General features: G+C 29.0%; 1 protein-coding gene across 1 annotated transcript in view; it reads left to right on the top strand.

Annotated features, from left to right (window-relative positions):
- The window catches only part of Dna2 (DNA replication helicase/nuclease 2), a 62,703-nt gene that overhangs the window by 4,787 nt on the left and 39,745 nt on the right, over positions 1–18,171 (top strand). The window contains exons 2-5 of the mRNA XM_075367224.1: positions 1,221–2,206; positions 7,057–7,191; positions 13,985–14,234; positions 15,593–15,780. Coding sequence (XP_075223339.1) covers positions 1,221–2,206; positions 7,057–7,191; positions 13,985–14,234; positions 15,593–15,780 — 1,559 coding nt within the window. The remainder of the gene's footprint in view (positions 1–1,220; positions 2,207–7,056; positions 7,192–13,984; positions 14,235–15,592; positions 15,781–18,171) is intronic.

Raw genomic sequence — 18,171 nt, 5'->3', positions numbered from 1 at the left:
CTTTTGAACATTTTAAGAATTTTCATGATACTATTATAAAAGCTTCTGGTGATGTTATATCTTGTACTAGATTTCATTTTGAACACTATCTGTAAGGTGTGAAAATTAAATTAAAAAAAATAAAACAATTAAATACAGCACTTTTTTTGTGTAAGTTATTTCATTTATGTTTTGTTCTCTTTCTTTTTCAGTATAATTTTGATTTTCTTAAATGTTTATCTGATTTTTATTGGACTTATTTACATCACTCTTTTTAGTATTGAATTCTCTTTTTAGTTATGTTACAAGATTTTATGCACTTATTAGTCATTTAACAAAGTTGTATTGTAAACGCCAAAAAACAGTTTTCGGACAACAAATTTTTAAATTTTACTTTGGATATCATGAAAACTACTGGAGATACAGTTTTAGAACCTATTATATTCAGTTTTTGAGGTCAAAAACCATAGATCATTAATTTTACCCCTCAATTAACATCCTAAAAATTTCAGTACAACCTCATTTCACTAGGGGAGCTGAATTCCAGGTGAAATCTTCTGCTAGCTGTAACTCATTAATGAAGCATTTCCAGACCTTTGTTTATGTGAACTTTATTCATTATTTTAATGGGAGGAATACATACACCTATGAAGTATGTTGGTTTCCTCAAGGGACACCTGTATATACGTATATAAAACCAGGAACATGTATATATATTGTAGCTAAGTGCTTTGCGATTATCAACTCTCATCATTAAACAAAAAATCCATTCATTTTATTTATTAAAAATATTTTAAATAGAAAATTTTAAGCCAGTATTATGAGAAAGAAGTTACAAAATGTACCTTTACTTAATTAAAAAACTATTTAACTTATATGAATATTCCTACATTGTTGTAAAATTTATTCCTTCTTGAGTATCATACTCTCCCTAACTTATGTAGCCTATCTGGTTTGCTGACATTTCTTCCTCCATCTTCCTGCCGTTATGGATGTAGATAATATCCAATGGAATTTTAATTATATATACTCATTAATCTTACAGTTGCTATTTATTTATCAATGGAAATAGAACAATTAATATTGGTGAATTTTTTTGTAATGGTGAATAAATTAAAAAAACAAAAAAAATCAGCTAGATCTTTTTAATCGATACAGTAATGGTGTGTAGTTATATCATTAAATTTCATTCCTTATTCAAATAAAGTTTTCATCCGTTATTGTTATTTTATTTTTTACAGATTGAAAATAAAGGAAATATTGGTAAACAATTAAAAATATCATCTTTTTTTTCTGTTGGTAAAAATGATGGAATGTGCAGTACCAGTATCAATGATGAATGTAACAAACAATCAAAAATATCAACATATTTTTTTGGATCTGAAAATAAAGTAAAGTTATTGAATAATGGTGCAGAAAATAATAGAATTTGCAATAATATCGTTAACCAACTTAATGAAAATAAGTTAGTTGAAGAAATAGATTTAACGGAAGATCAAACAATTATTAATAAGATTAAAATTAAGGAAACCGTTTTTCATGTAGAAGATAGGAGTCCTTCAGTTGCTGTTGCAAATAACACATATAATCTGAATAAAAATAATGAAATGTCGCATGTGAAGTTAAGTGAAAAAGAAAATTCACCGGTTAAATATGGTGACAATAATTCTAATAACTTTTACACTCAGATTAAAGTAGATAGTAGTCCTGATATTATAATGCCTACACCACCAAAAAATGTAAAAGATACCAAAAAGCATAATAAAGGTGTTAAACGAAAATTTGATTTTCTTAACTTTAATGTTAGCAGTAAAAAGCATGTAAAACCATCAGAACAAAATACAGCATATTTAAATAGTAAAAAAGATGATTTTAATAGTCAATTAGGAGAAAAAGACACTATAGTTAAATATAGAAATCAATCAGTTGAGTCATATTTCAATATAGAAAAAGATAAAATAAAAAAATGTAATATTTCGTTTAATGAAATGCAGATATCACAAAAGTCATCAGATTTTACAAAATATAAACCAGAACAAACAATTTTGAATCAAGATGTTGTTGATCATATAAGTAATGATGACGATGTTACGTATAATTCTCTCAATAACAAAGTTAGTAATGAAATTAAAAATTGTATATCACTGCAAAATGTGAATGAAAATATTCATAATGATATTTTGTTTGATGACTGGGATCACTCTGATGATGTTTCTATTTCACGCCGGTAAGAATTTTTTTTTTTTTAAATAAAAATTGATTGATCAGATTATATTTGTCTCATGTTTATACACACACTCATTCACTTTTTTCTTATTTTTGTGCAATTCTCTACTTAACCTCAAAGCTTGGAGAATATGTACTAGTTATACAGCAAAGTATGGCAACACTTAAGTATTCAACAGTTAATAATATAGAAATTAAATTTAGAAAATGCTCTTACCTTCAAACAATTTATTTCTCTTTATGAGAAAACCATAATCCATTCACCGAAGGGGAAGGCAATTCAAAGATTTAAAAGAAATAGGTTTGTAAAGGGCTTCAAAAACAAAAATTTGGGCAGGACAACCCTAACCAAAATGGTGACCATCAAATTTTTTCACAGCTTGTCTTGAAGGTTGTCACATTACCTTTTAAATAACTACTTAACAATGAAACATTAAAAAAAATAAAATTTATTAAATATTCCAACCACAAAAGAATTGAAGGGGGTGATTGAAATTTAATGCACATTTTATGTGCTACAAAAACTTACATTTATTTTTCCAAATAATCTTCATTTACAGCTTCTCAGTTCTCCCTGCAGTGAACAAGTTTTCTCTTTCCATCCGTGATGAATGCTAGCAATCTTTCATAGATCCACTACTTCATTCAGTTCATCATCCTTGATAAAGTGGATACCCTTAATATCCCTTTTTAACTACAGAAATAAGTGAGAATCACAAGATGCCAAATTTGGTGCATAAGGATGGTGAGGAAGAGGTTCAAATTTCTACATCACATTTTTAAGTCCTGGTGGTCGCATGTGATGTGCGTGGCTGAGAATTATTGTGCTGTAGAATCATCACAGTACTTTGATCAATTGTTATATTACCATAAACAGTTGTTAATGGTAATTAACTTTTTCTACTGTACAAAATTCAATTGCTGTATGTTGGTATTTGTCTAAAACGCAGTAGGTATTGACATAGTTGACTTACTTGATTTCATAACAACAGCATCTCAAAGAACATAAGAGGATGTGGGTCAACAAGTTTTGGAATGTTATTAGTAGGGCAAGATTACTACACTAAGTTGCTTTGTGCAACATTTTGTTTTCCAGTTTTATCCCAGTGTGCATATTATTTCTACCGCCCCATATATTTTTCAGTGTGAGATCACAACTTTGAATATACTGTAGACCACATTTGATGAAACTAACTGTGGTAAATATTAAATGGGTACCATTTTGGTTATGTTTGTCATAGCCCAAAGATTTTATGTTAAATTTCTATTTTTCAATGTCCTTTAGAATTATTTATCACATAGTTATCCTTTTTATTTAACGTTTTTGAGTTCCCTCCCCCTCTGGGTGCTTGGGGTGTAATGGTATCATATTAAAAATAGATCGTTTCAAGGTAGGAGTAACTAAATTTCATTTGTCTATGTTTAATAATTGAAAAGTTATCCATATAACTAATATATATATATATTTTTTTTTTAATACTACTTCAGAAATTCAATAATGTATCTGCATTCTATTTTACTGATTATCAATACTAAAAAATAAAAAATTTGGCCTAATAGGATAATAAAACCATTTTATGTTCAGATTTATTATTCATTGATGTAGGAATGCATGTAGTTACTTTCTAAATAGTGTTAGAAATATAGATACCTAATTTTCTAGGAGTTTTCAACTTCTTTGCTGTAAGTTTTCTAAAACAAATATTATTTCCAAAAATTAGTCAATCATTCTTTTAATACTAGGAACAAGTGTTTATATATCTAATTCATCACACAAGGTTTTTTCTTTATGTGATGTTTTTTCTAAGAACATCTGTATGATATAATTACCTATGAGAGAAAATTTTGAATTTTAAAATTGTGGTTTTTGTTGTAGTTTTAAAAGTCATTTTTCTTTAAATATGATAAATCCAATTTTTTTAGTTTATGTGCATGCTATTAATTTTTATATTAGTTACTCATCTGCATTTTTGTTTTAATGATAATTTTAGGAAGTATAATCTTAAAATGCAAAAGGGAAGAAGAGATTAGCAAGATTAAACTTTCAAAAGTGTATTTTCTTGTAATTATGTTTTATTGTTTTCTTTATTCACAGCTATCAATAGTGAAATATTTTAAGTAATTACTTTAAAAGTAATCTTTTGCTAACTTTATCAATGTCGTTAAGTAGAGGTAAATTATTTTGGATTTTATTTTCATATACATATTTAATTTTAATTTCTATTTATTGCCAGCTACTCTCATTTTTTTGTCTTACTATGAGGGCGGTCCTGAAAGTAACTTGTGTTTGTGCCTAGCGTGGATGTGGGTGGGGATAGAGCTGCCATCTTGGTGTCAAAAAGTTTCTACACTCAGTATGCATCAAGCTATCGTAGCGTGTGGACTGTGATTTTTCTACTTTGTTCCTTGTGAATTATTGAAATGTGCGCTTCAATAGAAAATCCTGTGAGTTATGAGGTGTGTTCAGTGATTAGGTTTTTACTGGCAAAAAATCTCAAACCAATTGAAATTCATCGGCAACTTTGTGAGGTGTACAGAGAGGGAATAATGAGTAAAGGTGGAATGAGACAGTGGTGCATTTAGTTTAAAAATGGCTGCACCAATGTTCATGATGAGAACTGCAGTGGTCGGCCTAGCCTTGTGACTGATAAACTGATAATGAAAATCAACAATAAAATTCATAAAAATCACCACATTACGATTATGGAACTCTCTATTCATTTTTCCCAAATTTCACGAAGTTTACTGCATGAAATTGTATCAGGGAAGCTTGGTTATCACAAGTTTTGTGCAAGATGGGTGCCAAAAATCTAAGGCAACAGATTTCTGCAGAAAAGGAATTGAAAAGCTTGTGCATCATTGTAATAAGTGCCTCAATTTAAATGGCGACTATGTAGAAACATAGTTTAAGACTGTCCCTTTCAAATGTGTGTAATAAAATTTATTTTTTTTATTTGGTTGGTTTTTTATTTCAAAACGTAAATTACTTTTTGGACAGCCCTTGTATATTTATCACATATATAAAGCTAACACTACGGATGTGTATTTATTTTTAGTGAACAATGAAATATACATTCAGTAATTATACTGGTAAATTGTATTACTTCTTAAAGTGATGGAAAGGCGTCTGTGACAAAAATTTTCATATTGTTAAGCATTACAATAGAATAAATAAGGATGGTTACTAATTTTAAAATTTGCTGTCTTCTTCACTTTTGTCAATAGACATGCAAATAACACTCTGACACCAGATTGGATTGACTTCTTTGCCATTGATTAAGACTTGATACTCTAGACTACCTGAAAGTACTAGTCTTAGCTTTCAGTTTATATTTTATTTTCAAGCCACGCTGTAGCTGCTTGCAACTGAAATACAACAGTATTATTACCAGTTTATTATGAAACACAAATAGATTAATTACAACATTAATATAAATAAGATAAGGTATATTGGGTTATTTATATGCAAGAATCATTGTACATGAGGCATGCTTAACTATTAGTCAATAGCTGAACATTGGGAGAGAAGAAATTTTTATATACTATTCTAATAGATGATTTTTACGTTAATAACAGACCTGATTTTAACATGTAGCAGTTTTGTAACTGCATAGCTGCAGTTATAGCTGATTGTGGGAAATGTAGACTTAATTTGATTTGCTGAACCAGACATTACAAATCATAGTTTTGTTCTATTAATGTTTCAATCAGTGATTTTAGTTACATCCAATATATATCTATATATCTACTTTAAATACAATATATATCTACTTTAAAAAAAATGTTTGCATGGAAGTGTAGGAGATTTGTGAAAATCTCCTTAATTATTTTTTATTTTATGCTTTTTATTTTTGTATGCACAAATCTGGGAGTTTATTAGAATAAAAAAGTACACTAAGAAAATGAGCTGTGCCTGATTTACAAAGAAAAACTGAAGGATTATCCACGAGTAATAATGGATAATTTCTTCTGTTTTCTACTATTATTCCATTCCATGAAATGGGTGTAATTTTTTCAAAATTATTATGTAAAAAATGCAGAATGAACATCCTATAAAAGTTATTCATAAAACAGTGTACTAAATCACTGCAGTTTCAGTGAATATTCCATTATCTGGACAGTGAGAGAAACCACTGATTTTATTGACTGTTATTATGAGACTGTCGTTATTATTAGAGTGTTAAGACTTTAATTTTTAGTAACTTTTCTTGAGGGGGGATATTTTAAGAACAGGAATTCCATGAATAGACTACAAATACTTTAAATTATTTAAAAAGGATTCTGTGAATGTTTTATCCATAACAATGCATTCATCCATGAGATATTTATCAACATTTGAAATCAGTGTTTGAACGTATGTAGATAGTTGTTTTGTGTTTGTATTTTTTAATATGTTTATATTCCACAGTTGGTAATTTCTATTATAATTATTTCAAACCTTGTTGCCTTAGTAATTCATTTGGTGAAGCCAACTAATTGATTTACATTGAACAGATTCATTTATATTTTCAAGTTTTGGTTTTGCTTTTTTTTTATCAGCTACAATTTTTTTTTTCATTACCTATGTGTAAGCAAAAGCTTATAAAAAAGGAATCTATTAACAGAGCTATTCAAGAAATGAAAGTACAATTTATGCAATTTTTTTTATCATTTTATTGTTAAAAAGTATTTAACTCGTAGTTGCCCCAGACCTTTAGAAATTATGTTCAATTATTTTATACTTAAAATTAATGTATGTTAGTAGAGAGATATTATTTTTTCTACATTTTATTTATTAAATAACATTAAATTTATGTTATTGAGAAAACAAATTATAATTTAAATTACATTTTTCTTTTTTTTTCTCTTTAGTGATGTAAATTTAGACAAGTATACCCGATGTAAAGTGATATCAGTTCGATATTTTGATAATGGGAAACAAATGGAAATCTGTCTTAGTGATGTTGTTACTTCGAAGACCACAAAATGCATTTTACAAGGATCCTGGTTAGTAAGGGTTACTGTAATCATGTGTTATAATTACTATTGTTATGTATGATTTTTTGATTTTGAAATTATTTTCTGTTGCTGGAATTTGGCCAACTAGTTTATGATGTTAGTAGACAAAATAAAGTAATTAAACAAGTATAATGATGTATTACAATTTAAGTGCTGGCTTTTTAAAGTTTCTTTTTACATTGTGTATCTTATTAAGGAGTTATGGAGTTAAGGAGTTAAAATGTAATAACATTTTTGAATAATTTTATCATCATATCACCGATATGGGTGCTATGATGAAAACCCATATTGGGTTTTCTGCTGTTACAAATACTTTTAATGCTATTAATTGTTTGGATGATAATGAATGGTTTAAGTTACTCACTTCCCAATATTTTTCCCCATTTTATAAGCGCTCTATTAACCTTTGGTTACTAGCCACAATAGCTAGGCACTAAGCAGTTTAAGACAATCTTAAATTTTGTTTGCTATTATGGTATGTATATCATTTACAGATTTTGTAAATCTATTTCCTCTACTATAGTAAAAAATGAAAATAATAAATTATTCTTTTAAAAATATATATTTCATTATACTATTTACACTTGCATATAAAATTAAATTTTAAATAAATTTGTTAAAATGTCCATTTTTTCCATTCTGTACCACTTAATTACTGATTCACAAATGCATAACAATAATCTTTTATAGTGATTTGTTATTGAATTTTCAGTCAACCTTTAAAGTTCATTTATATGTCAATAGTGAAAATAACACTAAATTCTTAATAATAATGGCCAATTGATTCTGCATGGTATCAGTTCTACCTATCATATCTTTCTTTAAAAATTGAGGAATAGGTCATATTGAATATTCGCAAGACTATTTGTTTAATATGTAAATCCATTACATCTGCAAGCTTACAAATCATGATATTACAACTGACAGTTTGAAAAAGACAAAAAACTGGAAGTTTAAACCCTATAAAATTTAGCTGGCGCAAATTCTTTCAATATTGATGATAAATAAGTGCATCAAAATGCTGGAGAAGTTTGAGGTTAATGATTTTGTTGTCGTAAGTGATGAAACAACTTTTTAGGAAATAATGTAGTAGGTACTGCTGTAGTTAGTTCTTAGATGGCGCCACTTAAACATTATATTGAAATAAGAAAATAAATAAATAAAATTATAAATATAATCTAACCAAAGTTACTTAAACTCACTTCGCTCGTTAACCTTCGCCCGTTAGTCAAGGTTAGCAGCGAAGCAAGCATAAGTTAAGTTTGGTTAGATTACATTAATAATTTTATTTATTTATTTTCTTACTTCAACATAGTGTTTCAGTGACACTATCTGAGAACTGACTAACTAACTACTGAAGTAGATCACCTACTACATTAATACTACTTTTTATTTGCTTGGATGTAAATTCCCTCAGTGTGAGAATATGGATTATAAAATGTAATTTTGTCTTACAGTTCATTTCAATAACCTTTTAGTGTAGCTTTTCATTTGTATAATTTACCTGCTAATTTGTTAATTATTTGTAAAAATCAAATGAATTTATACAAAAATTATTCGTGACGTTAAAAATAAAATAATGATAATGTAATACAAGGCATATTCATAAAGTAAGGGCCATTTGATCATTAAAATAAATTAACTTGTGAGAACAGGTTTTTTTATTTACAGTTTTAGTTTATTATAATGCTACTTCACTTTTCCATATAATTACAATTCAATTCTAAGCACTTTTCATAACGCTGTACCAGTTTCTTTAATTCCTCTGTATAGACATTCGCTGCCTGGGAATTAAACAGTTGATAATGGCAGTTTTGAGTTGTTTGTTGTTTTCAAACCATTGTCCACCAAGCCACTTTTTCAAATGCAAGAAGAGAAAGTAGTTGCTAGATGCAAGGTTGGGACTATATGCAAGGTGGTCAAAAAGTTCCCGATGAAAATCTTTAATCTTCTTGATTAAGGCAGCGGTGTGAGGATGCGCGTTGTCATGGAGAAGGATTACGCTGGATAACAGTTTCCTGCGTCGTCGATTTCGGATCGCACGTCTGTGTTTGGTGAGCGTTTTGCAGTACCCGTCAGCTGTAATTGTTGATCCACGTTCCATGAAATTAACCGAAATGACGCCCTTTTTGTCCCAAAAAAAAGGCAGCCAACATTCTTTGACTCTAGTACGGAGATTTTTTAAACTTTTTCGGTTTTGGCAAATTAGAATGGCACCACTACATTGACTGTTGTTTCGATTCTGCATTGGTGTAGGATATCCATGTCTTGTTGCCTGTAACAATGTAGGAAAACAAATCATCTCCATCTTGTTGATAGCGGTCCAAAAACTGCACATTCTTTGCTCTTTGTGTTGTTAGGTGAGCATTTTCGGTACCCACCTTCCACACAATTTGTAATATTCAAGCTTTTCTGTGACAATCTTGTATTTAGAGGTGTGTGCAACATGCAGAAATTTATCAGCCAGAGCACTAATCGTCAATCACCGATCACATCGCTGTTTTTGGTTCACTTGTTCAACGATTTTGTCGGTCTGAATACTGGGCTTGCCACTCCGCTGTTTTTTATGCACATTTGTGCAGCAGTTTTTAAAGTTCCGACACTATTGTCTAATCTTTCCTTCAATCATTACTGTAGGTCCATACACCAGACACAACTGATGAATTTCAAGCAGCTGAAGATCCTTTTACACACAAAACTTGAATCACAGTGCTCACTTCACAACTGGTGGAGAAATAATTGTTGTGGACATTGTGATCTGCATTCACCAGCAAGTAAACGACTACTAAATTAAAACAACTGCAGTGGCTTCATAAATAGCAGACAGATGGCCCTGCATACGTGAAACTGTGTTCAGACCCACTAATATTTAAATAGAAGCAGATGGCCCTTACTTTATGAATATGCCTTGTATTTGTAGAGAAAATTTAATAAATTCTTTTATGGTGTTTTCAACAACATTAATATTATCCATTTCAAAGTTGTTTACCCTGAATGATTGTTCACTGTTAATGAATCAGTGTTTTTAATTCCTGTTGATAACCAAGAGGTGTATTTTTAATATAGAGTAAACATTCAGTGGTGGGCATTGATTAAGTTCCTGCCATTATTTTAAAAAAATACTCATGGATACTATTATTGTTCCTTACACAAATTTAATTAACACTTCTTTTAAGAGTAGAATATTTCTCCGTTGCATTATTACTTTTGTTACTCACTTCCATAAGAAATGGTTTTCATCCAGCTTACACAATGCTGAGCCAGTTTCATTATTGTCCACATTTTGTAAAGTATTAAAAACATTTTCTAAACCATACCTTCAAAAAATTTTGTTGAAAAGCATTATATATTGACACCTTCAAAATCTTGTTAGGAAAGATTTTTCTCTCATTGAAACCATTTCCCGGTTTTTAAATAATATTATAATTTCCACAGATAAAATAAATATTTTATTTTATTTTATTTTTTGTGATCTCAGTAGAGTATTAGATATAGTTAATGACTAACACATTTCTTCTTGTTAGAAAAACTTAATTACTGTGGAATAGTAGAGCCAGAGGAACTGCTGTCATACTTTATTGATCATAAAAAGGAAGTTGAAATCTCTTCTTTATATATGAGTATCACTTATAAAATTTAGGTCTTCACTTCAAGTAGAATATGGAGTGTCTCAGAAACATCTTCTTGACCACTTGCTATTCTAATTATTTATTAACGATCTTCCTTCAAATCTTGAACATTCATTTTTATTCTCTTCCTAAATGATACTACTGTATGCATATTCAATGATAATTATTATTAAAAACTAGAAAATTCTACATTACTAGTTCAAAAAATTATTCCCTGCATATATTGAAACTGTCTAACTGTAAATAAAGATTGAATTGTGCTTCTCAGGTTGATGTAATTTTACTGGGTAGGATTCCTATTAGTGATAATATATTATTCCTCTCGCCCATAGTATGAAAATTTGCAGCAGTTTTTGTACATGATGTATTTTCATGGGATTTTCAAATTGATTTCATTTGTTATAAGATCAAAAATCCTATTGGATCACTTTAAAGCATTTTAAAAAATTAAGCTTTTTATCATTGTTATTTATTTATTATGCCTTATACATGGCTGTACCGCTATTTCCTTTCACTTAAATATTCACTATTTCCTAATAATATTGTACCACTATTTCCTTTCAATTCCCTCCGCAATTGCTTCATGAACACTGATTCTTTGGCCATTATTAATCCTATCAGCTCAGGATACTTAGGATACACAATATAAGTTATCTATTTCCAGCATTTCCATTCTCTATTTCTTCCATTCACCTACCAGCAGTTGAAAACATAGATTGCTATAGGTTTTACCAGAGTTCTATAAATCGTAACTTATCACTTGTACTGATCTTAGATGACCCAAAGCCATGAATTTAAACTTTGCAATGCTTTCTGACCCTGTACCAATCTATGTCAGATATCATAATCGCAGTCTCGCTACTTATGAATATGTGCACCCTTTACTAAAACAAAACAAAAAAATTGTCTTGGATTCTTAAAAAAAATCCACTCTATTAAAGATAGTCTTTTATACACTTAAACCTAATATTTTGGTGTGCAAGAATGACCTTATGCTTTTTTTGGGATTTTTACAAAATTAAAAATTCATTAAAAAGGTAATTAAATTGTCTTTTTATTCCAGAAATAATATTCCGTTGATGAATTTTTTAAATGAAACTAATAAAAAAAAAAGATTTTTTTTTTTAAATTAATTTCCATGCTTCACTACAGGACAAAGCTTATTTATATTGAAGCAGTACAGAGCATTTATCATTATTTGAATTTAAAGCTAACTTCATCATTGAATAATTATATAACAAAAGTACTATTAGATATACTAGTATAAAATGAAATTGTAAATCACACATTGTTAATACATTACTTTTTTTCATTTCTGTTTAACGGATACAAATAGCTGGTGTTCTAATAATTTTCATTCCAGATCTTACTTACTACCTAAGAACCTTTAGTCAGAATTCTGAAAAAAAGTCCTATGAAAATTATTTAAATTTTGTTTTCTTTAACTATTCTCTCCGTAAGTATTTTACTAAAATTAGTCCTGATTGAATAAACTACCTAAAACTGTCCTTGAAAATCATGGGGGAAGAAAACTCTCCGTCATCAAAAGTCTGAAATTTCAGAAAGCTGTCTATTAAAACTGTGTATAATTTTTATTGCTTCAAACATTTTGCTGAAAAGTATCATCAGTATGCAAATTAAAGAAAGTTTTATGAAAAATTTATTTTGTTTTATTCTTTTGAAGTGAATCCTGAGTATTTAACAAATATTTTTGGCATTTGCCAAAACTGTTTTTATCAAAAGATGCTACATCTGTTGGTAATTACTTCATGTTAAGGAATAGGAAACACTGATTTAATTTTAGTTGTGTAATTTTTTATATCCAGGTTAAATAGATAAACCATTAAAGTGAAAGATTTTTAACACAAAGATAACTTGGAAATAAAATAAATGTTTAATAATTTACAGACAGATTGAATTATGTTTGCAGACTGTGCTCAGTATGAAAAGTTACATTTTCATCTACTTATGAAGATTGTAAAACAAAATTTTCTATTAAATCTTTGCTATCTCAAGAATAACTTTAAATGAAAAAAATAAGTTTTGAAGTTGAAATGAGTTTTTAAAGTTTGAATAAGTTTTGAAATAAGTTCTCAGGAATAAGTTTTGATTAATTTAGTAACAGAAGACTACTATTCACTTTTATTTTTGGGATTTATCTCTTACAGAATGCTATTTAATCAGTAATTCAAAATATTGTTCCATGAAAAATTGTGTTAAATATGGTACTATGGCTCAAGTCCTTACTGCTCAATAATGGAGTTAATTAAATAGTTATTTGTTAAAGTTTAATAAATACAGTAGTAAAAGAATCAAACCCACCGGGTTGGTCTAGTGGTGAACGCGTCTTCCCAAATCAACTGATTTGGAAGCCGAGAGTTCCAGCGTTCAAGTCCTAGAAAAGCCAGTTATTTTTACACGGATTTGAATAATAGATCGTGGATACCGGTGTTCTTTGGTGGTTGGGTTTCAATTAACCACACATCTCAGGAATGGTCGAACTGAGAGTGTCGTACAAGACTACACTTCATTTACACTCATTACATATCATCCTCATTCATCCTCTGAAGAATTATCTAAACGGTAGTTACCGGAGGCTAAACAGGAAAAAGAAAGGAAAAGTAGTAAAAGAATCAAACAAATTGGGGGCCTAAGTTCCCTAGTTTTAAGCGTACATTTTATTTTATATCTGATGATGTTTATTAAAATTACTAAATGCTGACATCTTTTCAACATCTATTAACCAAAACTGTTTCTTTTGTATGTGAATAAATAATTCAGGTAAATGTTCATAATTTATGTAACACATATTTGATTGTATTTTTATTTACTTCCACATACGTTGCAAAGGTTCTATTGAAACTATCTTGTACAGATTTATCATTTTTTACTGCTAAAATGTTTTAATAATATATTAAAGAAACAAATTTTTACAGGTCTAAAGTGTATGAATTAGTATTTAGTTTCATAATGCGTACTTTCTCAGGCTTGTTGCTCTACCAAAGTGACATTTTACGTGGTGTTTATTATTTCTATATATTTATAATTTAATATTTTTTAAAACAAATTATTTCAGATTTCAGTATTTCTTTACTCTTTTTAATTTTTTATATTTTTTTATTTGTTTATACATTTATTGATTTTTTTATTAGGGCAGGCATGGTGTTAAGAGAAGGTGATACTGTATCTATTCAGGCTGAGTGGAATGAGATGTTGGGTTGGATTGTTACTGATACATCTGGTTGTGTTGTTCTTGAACCTGATATTCTTGTTGCCGGTACTACACTCGTGGGATCTTTATTTTGTATGAGACGAGCAATCTTAACTGATATGTTTCATGGTTTAGAGTCAAATTCTGAAGTTATGATTATTGGATCATTATTGCATGAAATACTGCAAGAGGTAATAATTATTATCCGTTATTCCAAGTTAAACATCTTAATGAAGTCATGTAATAATTTTTTTGTCATTTTACTTATCTTTATATATAATTTTATTTTGGATATAGTTGTTACTGTCAGTATCTAACAGATACTGTATATATTGTATTATTTGAATTTACACTTAATTTATTTATATAATTTGAATTACTTTGATCTAGGTCTTATGAGTTTCCTTTGATTCTTCTAGGAAAATGCTAGAGCAGTTCCTTTTTGCTATCTATGATGGTAAATAAGAAAAACAGAAAATAAATTAAAATAATGCTTTGTATGAAAAGACATAAATATAAAATTATAAAGCCATATATTTTCAAATAAGATTGCTGATTTTTAAAGTAACCTTTTGATTTATAGTAAAGAAATACGAAGATGGCAATTTACCATGATTTCATACTGTAGTAAACAATTTGTGAGTATGGCAAACTCCTATCCTACAAGTTAATGGGTTGATTGTACTTTAGGAATTTTCAAATAGGAAAAATTTGTTGTCCATTTCAGATATATAAATTAACAGTGAAATAACAGTGTTAAATAGATAAAACAAAATGAACTAAAAAATTAAACACAACCACTAAATAAAGGATTTTCTTTCCAAGAAAATTGGTGATAGATTCAGTGAAATAATTTTTTCACTGTAATAAGATAGATTCACTTGTTACATTTTTTTTTGTTTAAATAAATCTGCCTTTATGTATCTTTATGTATATATCTTCATATCACATGGGTAAAATATATTTATATCAACATTTTATCCAATCTAAAAACTTCCTAGAATGCGCTTTCTAGTGTAGTTTTCGGTTTGCTCAACGATTTCTGTTAAATTTGTCAATAATCAGAAAAACCTTTCCTTTTTCTGTTCTCAAAAAGAGAAAAAGTCACATGCTTCTATGTGATGAATATGATAAAAAAATCATAATATATTTTTATATATCTCTATGGTCTCAGAGATGCTATTTGAAATATCACATATAAAATATGTATCACTTATTTTACTTTATTCATAGCCGCAAATAACTTTTATAAAGTAATTGCATTTGAATAAATTCATAAAAGAACAACTTTAAAACTATCATCTCCAGATTTCTATGAATTCACACTTATGAATACTTGGTTTTAAATTCCAGCTTTATTTTTTATTTGGCGGAAATAACTAGTATTCTTAGCTTTGAATTCGATATTATCTAGACATTTAAGCTATAATTAAGCATTTTATAATGTTATTTTAGTACTTATGATGATGACCTTTTGTCAATTTACCTTTTAATTATTAATTTATTACTAATAATATAGTATTATTATTTATATGTTCACTTTTTGCAGGCATTGAAAAAGAAATTGAGAAAAGAGGAGGAAATCAAGAAAATAATTTGTGATATTATAAGCACACACAATTTTATATTTACACTATATTCTTCAGATATATCAATGTCTAGTGTCAAAAAACAGTTGGATATATTTATACCTCAGATTATTAAATTTATTTCAAATTATATATCACCAGTCACAGAGTAAGTATGTATATATTAATTCATGTGTGTAATACATTTAGCATGTATTAGTACTAATACATGTAGTAGTATGTATGTACTTATTAAGCTAAGCTTTAAATTTATCATTCTGGGAGTTACTTTTCTGTTTTTGTTAGATTGCTTTTCAAAAAGTAACTGTAGGACGTGAATAAAAATAAAATCTTCTAAATTGTTCTTTGTACACTTAACTGCGAAATCTTTCAGTACTGGAAACTCTTTTTGGAGTGTTTACTAGCTGTGCTAGTAAACACTCCAAAAACACTAATTATTATATTTAAACACACACTAATTATTATATCTTTCTGGCTGTCAAGTTGAGATCCCTTCATTGGCAACTTCAGCTTGGAGAACAATCAGAAATTATTTACAAGGAGCCATGTCCATGTATTAGGAGTTCAGCAGACTCAAGGAATTATATGTGCTTGACCAAGAAATCCTGGATTAGATATGACAAATGGGTGGGTACATTATTACAGTAGAGTATAAATTAAGTTGAACACATGTTATTTAATAAAAAATAACTATTTAGAAAAAAAGCATCATCAATCACCTGTATAATTTGTAAATGTCTAGTAATTAATATGTCCTCCGTTATTTTTAATCACTTCATGTACCCGTCTTTGTATCAATTCAAAAAGAGTTCTACTTTTTTTTTATTTCTTCATCATGAAACCGTACTGATATTATTGCTTTAATGAGGTCAATTTTTTGGTACAATTCATTTTTGAGTTTTTTTTTTGTTTTACTATTGCCATAAGATTAGGTTCAATTGGGTTTAAGTCTGGGGAGTTGCCTGGCCACAGAAGCACTTTAATGTTTTGTTTTTTGAAAAATATTTTCTGCTTTTTTGGCAGTACAGTATGGTGCTAGATCTTATTAGAACACTACATTGCCTTGTGGGAATTTGAAGTTGTATCATAACCGTTTCCTTCAGAAACGATTCCTTCAGAATCTTAATATATTATCAATCACTTCTCAACATACCATCTACTGGAAGTAATAAACAAGGGCCTTCAAATGAGAAACAACCCAACATATTTTTTTCTGGGGATATCTGACTGATTTTTTGATATGAGCTGGTGATGATGCATTTTCATCAGGTGCTTTTCTAATGTATGGAACCCTTTGGCCCTGGACATAAAAATGTGACTCGTCAGAAAACAGCATTTTTCCACTCTTCTTTGGCCCACAGGAGTCTTTTTTTGGCACATTGCTGGTGTTAAAAGCTGCTCTTTAGCTAGCTGACAAGCTTTCTGTACAGCTGCAAGATGTCGGCGTCTAACAGTTGTTATGAATAAATTTGTTCCACTAGCTGCTAATTCTAGATTTAAGTCAACAGCAGATAATTTTGGATGATGTTTACTTTTTCTCACTAATAACAAGCCTGTGATGGGTGTGTTTTTTACTTCTTGATAATTGATTCTTATGTATTTTTTAGCGCTGAATCCAAAAATAACTACTTTTTTCATCATGTAAGGATTTTTCGCAAATTTCAAAATTTGTAAAAAGTTGAAAATTGTGAAAATATGATACAATAAAATAGATATAAATTTTTTTTAATAATAAATTAATATAATATATTCACTTTTTTGGCTTATACTATGCATTCTTGTAGCTAAATTCTATTATAGTGCATTTTTTAAAATTAATTTATTTAATTAGTTCTTATGAGATACGTCATGCCTTTGGAAACCACACCCCCCTCTTCACACTTAATGATAAAGTATGTAAAATAACTTACAATATTATCGCATGTGTTAAAGTTTCTTTAGGTGGCTCAGCTTTGCGCTTTTGCTTCTATGTTCTTTGTAGGATTCATCTCGGTGTAACATCCAGCAGTAGTCTGCCATCATCATAGTAGTCCATTTTCCTTGATACCTCCTTTCCATTTCTTCCATGTCCTTTTGAAATCTCTCGCCCATCTCTTTGCTAATGGCACCCAGATTTTCAGGAAAATAGTCCATATGTGAATTCAGGAAGTGAACCTTCTAGCTCATGGAACAGCTTAAACTTTTGTACTTCTGCAGCATGTTCTCAACGATGGATTTGAAATTTGGATCCTTCTTATTGCCCAGAAACTTCCTCAGAAAAGAGGCTCCCTAGGCCTCTTTTTCTGCAACTTCCATTTGTTTCTCAGTATTACCATCTTTGAGAAGTTTTCTAATGTCAGGACCAGTAAAGACATGATTTTTTAGTTTGGCGGTCGATAAGACTGGAAATTTGTTACAGATGTATTTAAAACATTTACCTTCTTTTGCTAAGGCTTTGGCAAATTGCTTCATCAAGCCTAACTTGATGTATAGAGGTGGAAGGAAAACTTTATTCAGATCTATGAAAGCTTTTCGGAGCACATTTTTGGTTCAAGGTTCT

This window comes from Lycorma delicatula, chromosome 5, assembly GCF_047948215.1.
Source record: "Lycorma delicatula isolate Av1 chromosome 5, ASM4794821v1, whole genome shotgun sequence".
Lineage (NCBI taxonomy): Eukaryota > Metazoa > Arthropoda > Insecta > Hemiptera > Fulgoridae > Lycorma > Lycorma delicatula.
This window is presented reverse-complemented; position numbering and strand designations above follow the sequence as displayed.